The sequence below is a fragment of the Brachycentrus maculatus genome, unplaced genomic scaffold (genome assembly GCF_059751285.1).
Source record: "Brachycentrus maculatus isolate JH-2025_06_01 unplaced genomic scaffold, ASM5975128v1 h1tg000133l, whole genome shotgun sequence".
Taxonomy (NCBI): domain Eukaryota; kingdom Metazoa; phylum Arthropoda; class Insecta; order Trichoptera; family Brachycentridae; genus Brachycentrus; species Brachycentrus maculatus.
The window spans coordinates 1-13,320 of record NW_028280886.1 but is presented as its reverse complement, the minus strand read 5'-3'; the positions used below and the strand labels follow the sequence as shown (position 1 = coordinate 13,320).

Genomic DNA, 13,320 nt, shown 5'->3' with positions numbered 1-13,320 from the left:
GACATATTTATAGTATATTTTTTACTTTTGATAATGCAATTGACTAGAATACAAATGAAAATTAAAAGTTTTTGTCAAATTGTCTTCAGAAAGTTGATATTACAATATTTATCTATTTATTTATTGAACGGCTGAAGCCTTTAAGATAATACATATATACAGTATCTAATATAAAAATACAATAATGAATACATTAATAGAGAAACAAAAAGTCTTATAACAAATAGTCTTATAACATAAAATCATAATAAAATAACAAATAGTAAGCACTGGTAAATACAATGTACAATGCTTAGTTTACTGGTATTTGCTTTACATAAACTTAGAAAAGTAACCACTGTAGATAATTGTTTAAAGCTTTTGATGTTAAATAAGTTTACATAAATACTTGGTTCGTAATAACTGTATTCCCCGGAGTACCTAGTTTAAAACTATAATTTCAAGTACATTAATTTTATGTAAATAATAATGTTTAACTTTTAATGTGAAACCATACTGTATTTTGCTGTTTTTACTCGAAAATGTTAACAATATTTATCGTAATCCAGTGTCATCATTATTTTATTAACTTTGGATATTCAGCAATGAAATTTAATTAACCCACGTACAAATAATTAACCCCGTGATAAGGGAGTTAATTGTATGCAAATATTCGATATTTACACATAAAATTTAATTATTATTTCACTGCTTTAAATTGACATAGCCTATTTACGTAATACGATTTTAATAATAACTTTTTTTTTTAAGATTGTTAAATAATAATTTTAAAAATCCAGGCACTGTTGATATAAACTTATGAAGTTAATAGATTGAAGTACTGATATTTTTTTTATTTGTTCCAATAAGACATTGTTTCTAATCCATATTTTATTTCTTGGAATTTTGGCAAATTTTTTAAAACAAAATCTCAGGATAAAATCGTGTTTACCCACATAAAAACACGTATTTTGCTGACGTGTGGCATAAAAGGTGTTAACTATTCATAACGTTATGTTTATAGTAACAGTAAAGGCTTTTATCCATAAAAGAAGGCTGCTTCACCCCTCGTGTCCTTATCATCTGTTTATCCTCTTTTTTTTCTTTATGGGTTTCCTTCCTTTAACCATATGTTTCTTTTATCTATCAGCCACAATAGACCATCAAAATTCTTTGTAGGTTGGACCTATAAAGCCACCTATGTGTTCCGTTAAGTTTCCCCTTTTGTTTGCCAAGTAGTTTTACATTCCTGTCATTTTAGGCCAATCTTTAAAAATAGCCTCATCGGGGTCGAAAAATATTTATAAATATATATATATATATATATATATATATATATATATACATATATATATATATATATATATATATATATATATATATATATATATATATATATATATATATATATATATATATATATATATATATATATATATATATATATATATATATATATATATATATATATATATATATATATATATATATATATATATATATATATATATATATATATATATATATATATATATATATATATATATATATATGTATATATATATGTGTGTGAGTGTATGTGTTTATTTGCGTTATTTTAAAAACAAAAATAATAATAAAATAGTCTGCAAACCCTTATCCGCACCCTAATGGCTGCAACCTATAAACGCCATGATATCTTGATCGTAATACATGAAGGGAATGTAATCAGTCCTTCGCTTCAGGTACCAGTCCAGGGTAATCTTGAATTAGCATTTGAGTAAAAAAAATCACTTATGTTTATTTTACCCTCACCCCCCCCCCCTGGAAATTCAAGAAAAAAATTTAATAACGAATTACCATTAATAGTGCATTCTGATAGTATAAAGGGTGGGAGTTTGTTTAACAAATTTTATTTTGATCTGGAATTATAATCAAAAGCACGTAAAACAACTGTTTACTCAGTACTGCAGTATTTACAAGAATGAAATACATTATTGTTATGTGTTCTGGAATTATACAAATTTTCATGATGATTTGATAAATCACACTGAAAACTTTACTGAATTGTGTATTAAAATATTATAAAACGGTAGTATAAAGAATAGCTTAAATATCATATCGGTAATTTATCAATCGTGCTAGTATTTCGCTAGAGTTCCGTTCACCGTCAGATATTACCCATGTAAAATAATAGCTTAATAATGCTACAATAGTGCGAAAGCGTCAGGAAAATAACTAACCCTTCTAGGAGATCTCAGTCCAAAAAGGAGACCGCTTGCACCGACCGGTCAACCTCCCCGCGCAATCCAAAATTGAGAATTTATACCAAGCAGATACATACTCGTAACACCAAAAGCAAAGTCGAAAGATGTTCTTAATCGATAATGTTAATAAAACTCAATCTAATTTTAAATATTGTACACTGTAAACGGTTCCATTCCTTATGCTGTGAAATCTTGAGATAAAAACTACTTTCTGAGGTACAAAAATATGATTCAATATCCTAAGGAGGGATACCAAGCAAATATTGAAATACTACATTTTATTTAAATAGTTTACTTTGACTGGCTCAGTGGTGTTGAACAATTGCTCTTGACTCTCAGGGTGTAAATGCATGGATCATCAATTGAATATCTGAAAACTTACTCGGGAATACCTCTTCCACCAAATGATAACACTCAAAATAATTTACAAAGGGGTTTATTGGAGGTTATGTACACAAAATGCTATCAGTATCACGACGATTTCTAAATATTAATTAACACTACATGTTAAGTCTATAAACACTGTACCAGACTATATTGATAAAGTTTATGTGTTGTCTGAATTTCTATTAAACTATCTTGGAACAATAATACCTAGGAATCTGTCGATCACAAAATGTCCATCTGTCACTGTCAAACTGCTCTAGCGACCGAATCGGCAAGCTCGATGTCAAGATGGCGGCGAGACATGACGTCAGAGACCAGCACGCTCTGGCGACAGAAGCAGCAAACTCGATGTCAAGATGGCGGCGTGACATGACGTCACACACCAGCACGCTCTGGCGACAGAAGTAGCCAACTCGATGTCAAGATGGCGGCAATTACATGACGTCACACACCACGGTCGAAAACGATGACGTCATCTTTGTCTTCTGAGTAGCTGCAGGAAGATCTCTGGAGTTGAGTATTGTAGGCTTTGAAGCTGAAGAAATGATCGGAAGTTATTATAGGACACGATGAAAATAACTTGGCGGTAATAGAGGACACAACGCCGGCGTCCACGTATTTGATAGACTGGTTGGCGGGAATCGAAACACACGACGCACTCGTGCACGTTCTTGTGAGACTATGTCGACTGCATTTCCACAGATCAACTTCGGTTTGGATCACAGAGTCGCACACTCAAACTAGGAACAGTAGAGTTCAAATCAAATACATAAAAATAACTTTTCAACGGCTTATTGGTGTTGTTTCGTGACAAAACGACAATCCGCACGACGAGCACGTCCGCTCGGCTCGACCGATCGTCCTGGAATGTTGCGTGGTCCGGGTCACATGATGAACGGTTGGTTAGAAAACCGTTACATTAAGTAGGTCAACGGAAGTCGATCATGTGACTATATGATGATTATTTAAATTTATCGCGTAATACCTTTATGGGTATTACAATATATCACACTAAATGCAAAAATAAAAAAAACATTCTTCATCAACAATTTATATAAAACCCAATGTAATTTTAAACCTTGTAAACTGTAAAAGGTTCCATTCCTTATGCTGTGAAATCTTGAGATGAAAACTTGTTTTCTGTGGTACACAAACACGATCCAAGGTATTGAATTATTCTTCGAAAACAAATCGACTATTCATAATGAGACGCCTTCACTCTGTTTACCGTACCATCTCATTTGCTTTTCATTTCATTAGCATTTATAGCCTGTGTTGAAGTTCAAATCTCAAATAGGCATGCGTTTTATATTGACTGAAATAGAAATAACTGTAATATACAATTCTATGAATATAATTTCTACATTTTTAATTAATGTTTTTTCAAACACCGTTTCTGAAAATGATGCGGAATGCATCGAAACACGTGTCGCAGTAGATTTTAAGAAACAGTGGTATTTACTATGTAAAACATTAATTATAAATGGATAGATTTTACCACAAAGTGACTGCCGCATCAATTAATGAAAATATAATTTCTCATTATTTTTTGACATCTCATCAGAGGTCCCTGCATTTACGGGGCTGACGACCGTCATAGGCTGGTTTAAGTAATCACTTTACCAGCCTATGACGGTCACCAATTGTACCCATTATTGACTACCACACTACTCAAATTCTTGGAAATCTATGACGGTCGTCAGCCCTGTAAATGCACAGACTTCCATATTCTTCTTCATCTTAGACGAGATGTCAAAAAATAACATGAAAATAACTCTTGTAATTGGAGTATTTTGTAAGTATTTCGATACACTCAAAATGTTGTAATTAATTTCTGTATTATTATTTCCTACTTTGTCAAAGTTTAATCAAGATAAAAAAAAACAAATCTGCATTTCAAAGTGCGTACATTTTTTAAATTATTTACTCTGTTTAAATGTATAAAGCACAAGATTTCCTACCTGGGACACGTGCTGAGGGTTGAGAAATGTCTTCCTCTAGTTTATTAGAAATGTCTTCCTCTAGTTTATTATGGTAGAGGAAATTGAGGGAAGATGAAAGAGAATTTGGAAGAAAGCAGATGTCCTGCCTAGAAATATAAGAGATTGAATCGCAATAAGAAGATTTGGAGAGTTGTTCCAAAGAAAAGAAGACAAACACATATGCCTTTCCAAAGTGATCACCAACAACAGGTGGTAGAAGAGTCAAATGTATACAAAGTCTCTTTACATACTAATATGTATCAAGTTATATTTCTTAATATGTAGTATCCTTTATAAGTACATCTTAATTTTTAAATAAAATCTCTTTTATTACGATATTTTCATAAATACACTATACCAGATAAATGCGCCGTCATCAAATAAACAAAAACGATGATTTATCAACCATGACATGAAAAGTCAGATTTCGGGAATGATTGGCAGGTATATATATTTTTTTAATTAAAATTTTTGGTAGGTAATAAAAAATATAATACGATTTCAAATTTCCAATAAAAGGTGTTCAAATTATTCATATTTATACGATATGAGTTTGAACTTATTCCTAAGAAGGTAAAAATAAGAAATACTGCGTTCTCAAAAAAAAACACGATTTATATTTATTCTGTTATAATGTTTTACGTTTAACATCATAATTTTCAATCAGTTTTTACATGAAAAATTATATCTGCCTAAATCATGTCGCACACAAATTTGATTAACGAAATAGATGAAATTATGAATTTCGAAATTAAGGCCGTTTACCGTAACAAGTTTATACAAATACGCGGAATGTAAGCTCGCTCTGAATAACAGCCGTAGCTTCGACATGTTTCGTCTTAAACAGCGTAACGCCGATACGAATATTCGAGTTGACATATTCTGAGGACTGCCTAAAGAAAACTGGAAATGGCGTTATTTATTCAAACTTTCAGGGGGATTCAATATTTCATTTAAGATAAGCGCTTGAATATCTCAGGAATTTATCAGGTAAAGAAATAAAAAAAAATATTTATCTTAGTTTTTGACATCTCAACATAAGATGAAGAAGAATAAAGCAGTCTGGGCATTTACAAGGCTTACGAACAAAATAGGCTGGTTTGAGTGATCACTGTACCAATTCTACCCATGATTGACAACCACACAACTGAACTTCTTGGAATTTCGAAATATGTGGTTCCATTTTGAAACATAGTGCTTCAATCACTAGAGACATCTTTGACGGTCGTAAGCACCGCAAATGCCCAGACTTCCATATTTTTCTTCATCTATATAGAGATGTCAATTTTTTTTGTGAAAAACAACTCATTTATATGGAGATAATCCGTATTTGAACGCACTCAAAACGTTGACAAATGTATTTAAGCCTTAATTTTGATGTGTATATACATATTTTTTTTAAATTCAAGTTTTACTAAGTTAATACCACAATTTCTTCGAATCTATCAGCACACGTATTTTGACGCATTTCGAACTATTTTTAAGCACCGTGAAAATGACGCGTAACGCAACGAAACCCGTGTCACAATGTATTTTAAGAAACAGTGTTATTTTCCAAGTAAAATTTTAATTAAAAATGAATAGATAATACCACAAAGTCACTGGAAAAAAAATAATGAAAAAATAATATGTTATTTTATTTGAAGGATGAAAGTACATCAATCTAATAACTTAAGCGAATGTATGCCAAAACAATTTATGAAAAATTTCTAATAATGAAAAAAGCCAGAAGGCAAGGCTGAAATAAGCATTACCGATAAAATTAAGAGCAGTGTGTTGAGATGGTTTATGTATCTGTGAAGAAAGAATGGTAAAGTAATTTTTTTAAACGAATGCGTTTGGTAATAGACACAGAGCAAGATAAAGAAAAATTTGGTATGATCAAATATTTCAAATACTTGGGCGTAGTCAGGTCAGGAGTTGTAATAATCGGCGGTTATGTATGAGGAGATACATGAATGTGGAAGAGGCAAAGATTATTAGCAAAGACATAATGAATTGTTGGGTAATATTTCCAAAATAAAACAAGGTTTGTTGGATTGAATTCTACATTTATTTATGTATATGTTAAGACGTGTTTGATAATGTCTTAAGAAGACGAAACGCGTCACGTATTAACATATACAAAAATAAATGTAGAATTTAATCCAATAAACCTTGTTTAATTTTGGATTTATTACCCAACAATTCAATATGGAATTTTACCAACTGTCTGCAGTTACAATAAATAAAAAAAGACATAAGTAATGGTCTAGCATTATTTTTTCTCTTTCTACTCCTACGAAAAATGGGGTAAGTTAATTTTTTCCATCAAATATTTTCTTGTGTATTTATACTTACATCATTTGTTTCATTTTTTTACATTACTTCGGAATCACATGAATATTTTTTTCAAGCCACTGTTCAAAGTAAGAAATGAATAACTTATCGCTATTTGTTCGTGAGGAACTATTTTATTACTACAACATCGTTGGTTTTTTATGAGATTTCAATAAAACTCGGATATAGGAACAACAACTTTAAAACACGCTTTATTTACGACCAATGTATGGTAAAAATAACATGTCAAGGGATGAATATTATTCATGCATTGTGTAAAAGAATTCCTGAAAAATTTCCATATTATTATGAAATATTCCGCAAGAAGCGTTGACCCGAAATCTGAAATTCCGTAACGTCATTCGTGGTACTAAATCTCATCGTAGTGAAAAGTCATAAATTATGTGCAGGAATACTTTACATGGAGCGCAGTAAATCATGCAATATATATGCAGCTGAGGACTATTATTATGACGAAATCGATTCGTGATATTGCAGCCTGGACCTCGCAAATGGATTTTACGGTTAGGGTGAATCTGTGAAGATATGACATCACGGAAATGAATTTTATCAATTTTAACCATAAAAAAACATATTATAATCCCAACTATATAACAATACTTATACTGGATTTTTTTCTGAGAAAAACAAATGTGATTGTATTTGTAAAAAAAATTATAATATATTCTAAAATTAAAACCATTGTTGACTTTGTGATATGTTGTAAACTCATAAATGCGCAAACTTTCATATTCTTAAGTCGATTACTCACAAATTGGTGATAAAATATCAATACTACTACCTTCTTAAATTTCAAATAAATCAAACAACCAAGTGTTTGCTTTGAATTCAGTAATAAAATCAAGTTACTACATAAAATGACTGAAAGGCTGAAATTCTATTCATTTACTTCTAACTGCTCGGCTCGCAAGCCAATGTATTTATTCATTCATTATCGCATTGTATTCATTTTCCACCTCCGTAGTGTAATGGTCAGTAAGCTCAGCTACCGTTCTGGAGATTCCGGGTTAGAATCCCAGGGGGATCAAATAAATATAAGTAATTTTTCACTCTAATATTTATTCAATATTACCCTGGACTAGTGCCTGAAGCGGAGGGCTGATCACCTTTCCTCCATGCGTTGACGATCAAGATAACACTGTATTTATATGATCCAGTGCCCTATGCATAATTGGGAGCGAATAAGGGATGATTTTAATAAAAATATATCAAAACAAGCCGTTTATCATTACATTTATTATTATTTTATAAGTTTTCGATTGAGTGAGTTAGTAAAAAATAATTTAATATTGTATAACATTTTCAATATATTCTTAGGATAACGTTTTCTTGTTTGTAGTTAATCAACGTTTGTAATTCATAGCCGTCGAAAACAGGAAATAAAGACAGCCTCCTTCCGGATGCTTCCGCGCCGTGATTTCTATTGTATTATAAGAAAAAAACAATTGAGTTGGTAAACAACATGGGTGAATCTATAACGTCTAAGGTCTAATAAAACCTCCCAGCTGTTGTGGCACACAACATGGGATTATCTCATACTGGCCATTAACAGGATAGATGGATAATGCCATACATTTCAATTACCTGATTACTTCTAATCTCCTGGTAATTTATAAGAATTCTTTTTATTCACAACATTTTGAGAGTGACCAAATACCTGTTCACAAATCTGGATTATCTGCCCTAAGGATTTTTTATTCATTTTTGGCATTTCAACATAGATGAATAAGAATATGGAATATTGTTTATATACGAAGCAGTAACTTTGTGGTTTTCCATTTTATAATTAAAATATAACACTGTTTTAAAATCACTATAAATCATTTTATGGTGATTTAAATACGAAGTTACATTTTAATTATATTAGAGAATATAGAAGTTAGAGCATTTATAGGGCTTAGGACCATTATGGGTTTGGTAAAATATCACTTTACACACGTGTAAAATTCACCAATTTTACTCAGATCAATATATCTAGGAGTTTCAAAAATTTAATATGTGGTTATTTTTTTAAACATAAATAAACTCAAACCTGGTCTTAGAAAAGTGTTTTATTTTAACGATACTTTTATGGTCATTTTCATCAATTCAGTGTACATAAAATAAAATAAATTATAGTTAACGAAATTCATAACATAAAATAAAATAAATACGCAGTTTCCAAACTCTGAATCACTTTTTTTCGGAATCAGAGAACAATGTTTCTGCCTTGTTTAAGATAAAATTATTTATTTATTTCTTCTAAAACGTATCAATTTGTTTCATTGACAAGATCAGCTTAGGTTGAGTGGATAAGATGGCTATGTTTTATGTAACCAGAGATAAAGCCTCACGAAAAACTCCGTTTGTCAAATAGAGGTCAGATTAAACTTAAGCCTTACTGGACGTTTATCTTAGTGGTCCACTTTCCAGGGATAATGTAATTACATGGGATGAAAAACAATACAACAAAACTTAGGGGATGAAACAAGGGGTGGGGAGAGAGAGAGAGCTGAGCGTGTATTTGGCACACCTTAACTCGATACTAGAGAATTTTAATTTTTTGTTCAATAGCATAATTATTTTTTTAAAATAAATACCTTCTTTAACATTTAGAACTAAACTTCAAATCAATGAACAGGCAAATTGCGTAAATTATTTATTTTGAATATAATATTTACAAATTTATAAATACAAGCTTATAAATTTATAAACTTTTAATTAGTTAGTTAGTTATATTTGTGTTATTTTGTTAATTGTTTATTATTAGATGAACGGGGTTCAAATTTGATAATTAATAAGTCAAATCCAAGGTGATTAATTTGGCTATTTAATTTATGAATCAAGACATTTAATTTATTTAAAGGATACAATTTAAAAAATAAAGAAGACCAGGACTTAAGATAGCATTATATAAGCAATGAAATGGAAACAATGGTAGAAGAGGAGTAAGTATTCTTGAAGTAAACGGAGAGAGAGAACAAATTTCAAGAGCACTCGGGGTTACATACTCGTGCTTTGCATACATTGCATAAAACTATTGCATATTTACTTGTTTCAAAATTTAATGCAATATGGATGTTCAATAATCTCCAGAATGGTGAAAGTTATACAAGTGTATAAAATGATCAGTTTAGCCAAATGCCAGGCCATTAGCCCTTGGGATACTCAAACTATCTATCTTCTTTCCTTAAAAAAACAATGGATGTTTCACCGTACAGTGTTTGAAAATGATCCGGAATGCATAGAAATGCGTGAAATCGTTTTTTATTAGTGGTATTTACTAAGTAAAATTTAAATTAAAAATGGATAGATTTTACTACAAAGTAAATGCCGAATGAATTAATGAGACACCTATAATATTCTATGATTTATATTTGAAGCACTAACTAGGTGATTTTTCATTTAAATTATACCTTAAATATTCATATATGATCCAAATGATATATTTTTATTTTAATATAGGGAATATTTTGTAAAAGAAACCTCACAACAAACAAATTCCAATAAGTGTCAAATATTTTTTCACATTTGCATAAAAGTTTCTACAATATATTTTTTTTTATTTAAAAGTGATTTAAAATTTAATACGCTATTTATCAAAGTAAATGGATGAAATCATACGCTTATTTTTTACAACGTCTGAGATATTTCCAAACAGCGATTCTACATAAAACACTGATACTTTGTTTAGTTTAGCATCGCGACGCCTTTTTCAATTTAAATTACGAGCGTCGTTTAATCCTTAGACGCCAAGTCAATCTGAAGGAGGTTTTAAACCTTCGGGAGTCGAGATTAAGCGAAACGTGATGCCTGAAAGGGTCGACAAGATTCAGGACTTTTCGTGAGAAAAATGGATTTTTCTCAAGTAAGATTGTTTGAATTTCGGAGATTTTTTAATCTAAGCTAATGTTTGTGGAACAAGATACGAAAAAACGAAGCGTTAGTAGAATTCTTATATCGTTTATATCTAATAAATGTGCTTCCTGGGCCACGCGTTAAAGGATTTTTACATTTTCACATTATTTTTTCATGATCATTTACATTATCGATTGGGATACAATGAAACATTTTTTCTATTTATTGAATTAGAATTAATGTTATAAAAAAAGTTATTATTCAATATAACAAAATCATAAAAATAAATATATTAGGTAATTGTTTCATTACACATCAAACACAAGTTGCAAGTTAATATTTTTTGCATATTGAGAACATTTATTGTACTCTAAACAAGTCATGTTTACATTAATCAACTTTAAAGTTATCTTATGAATGTGTTATTTTTTATATTTTAAACATCATGTTTTTTCATCAATTTCATGAATATTTGTCCAAAAACAATCTGCATCTCTCATAGATATCATCTTATTAAATGATTACTTACATATGTACCTCAAACTAAATTACTATAATCAAAAAAATAATGTCAATTGCTCTTATTTATTCAAAAAATTATTGAAAAAAAATTGTTCTAGAAATATAACATATTAAAGGGCAAACTTTTATTATTTGGATGCTTTTAAAATATTTTTGGGTTTATGTATTAAAAAAAAGACTCATCACGTGAACTGCGTTTAAATTTTCGCGATGGATATAAAATTTTCTTTTAACAGCATTCATGGGCATTATTATAAAAGTTATTTTTTCTCTTGTTTCAGGAATGAAACCTCGGATGAAAAATCACTTCAGAGCTCATCAGCTGTCAGTTTGGCTTCGCCTCGTACCAGAACTGCATCGTGCGGGAATGGAAGACGTCGTTGCGCGTCATAACCTCTTCCGGAACCACAACGACGCAGACCTATACGATGGAGTAGTGAGACCCGATCCCCTGTCTAGATCTCTCCCCTACGAGACCTCTACGGACGTTTTCCGACGACAGCAAGTGATAGCTAATAACACACTCTTCGTGGACGTCTCTTTAACTACCGCTGATACAGTAGTCACTACTTGCGTCACAGTTCTACCAGGAAGCCTTCCCGGTAGTGCGAACAATGCCACGACCGATCCTTTAGCAAGCCTGGAAGCTGCAGGGTACGCCGCTTATTCGACAGCCCTCAGTGTGACGATTGCAATAGGCTGCTCTTTGCTTATTCTCAATGTCCTTATTTTTGCCGGAGTCTACTATCAAAGAGATAAAACGAGAATGGATTCTAAAAACATGCAGCATTATAACAAGTCCAGTTTTGATCCTCTATCTGAGAAGCATAGTCACTATCATCTCGACCATCCTTCTAACGCTAGCGTTATTGTAGACGTGGAAACTCAGACGCAGAAGCATAAAAAGAAGAACGCCGGGTCTCAAAATGATCCCCATTTATCTGACGTCTCTTTCAAAGGACCCCACTTGTGTGGAAATTCAAATATGCAAATAAACAGCGGCGCTTTGGTCAAGGCGCCACCTTCCAGTCCAAGCGTAATGATAGGGAATAGTTTAACTCTGCCTCACAAAAACAAAGGGTCGCAGAAGAATTTCAATACAAACATGGGACATCAGAATCTGTCGTCCGTGGCGACTTTGCCCAAAAATACATCGGTGCATTTTCAACAGCAGCATCTTATCAACACGTCTAATATGATAGCCGAGATGCATCATCACGGGATGCTTCTTCCTCCGAACGGCTCTGCGACGATGCATCTGAGTATGCCTCCTTCTCCTCCCATGCTGAGGAGGTCCGATAGTCCCCCGATCACCCAAAGCTTGCGGGCGACACACGGAACTTTTAAAAGCTCCAATACCAACTCCAACGGAGACCAACATAGCGTCCCTCACGCTGCCATGAGTGAAATGAGAGTGTGATATACGTAAATTTGCGTACACGGTGCGCAAAATAATTTTAAGTATTCAATTCCAATGTATTTCTCAAGTTTGACATGCGTCGGAGCAAAATCAAAGTGATACTGTTATTCAATGTAGTCATAAAATGTAATCAGTGATCAAATCAAAATAAACTTATTATATGATAAATTATACAGTCGCATTTTTAAGTAATAATGTAATATTATTATGAACGAATTTTAAATATAAAAGGCCATTTTTTAAGATATTTCTTGGAATATGATGTCACGTTTAATTCAAACTATTCGTTGGTCAACTATTTTTTTTACAATTCGTAAATATTAATTAACCTATCTTTAATCTATCCATTATACGGAAAAAATATATTACTGTTCATACCACAAAACAAAACCTTTTTTTCGGAACGGTTAAAACATGCCGTGGAAAAATATATATGGAAAGATCTTTTAAGGGTTTTACATTTATTTATACAAATTTGTCTTTGCTTTAATTTATTTTTAACATTTTTTAAAAAGAATTAAAAGGATTAATATATATATAAAATGATAAGTAAAGACTTACTATAAATTCGGATGTTTCGAATTTGTCAAGTTCTATTTAAAGTTTG

The 13,320-nt window shown here is 31.4% G+C and overlaps 1 protein-coding gene across 1 annotated transcript in view; it reads left to right on the top strand.

Moving 5' to 3' along the window:
• The window catches only part of LOC148309295 (neuroligin-4, Y-linked-like), a 367,943-nt gene extending 354,727 nt beyond the window's left edge, over nt 1-13,216 (top strand). Inside the window, exon 11 of the mRNA XM_088260356.1 lies at nt 11,575-13,216. Coding sequence (XP_088116482.1) covers nt 11,575-12,713 — 1,139 coding nt within the window. The 3' untranslated portion in view covers nt 12,714-13,216. The remainder of the gene's footprint in view (nt 1-11,574) is intronic.
• Nucleotides 13,217-13,320: the final 104 nt, after the last annotated feature.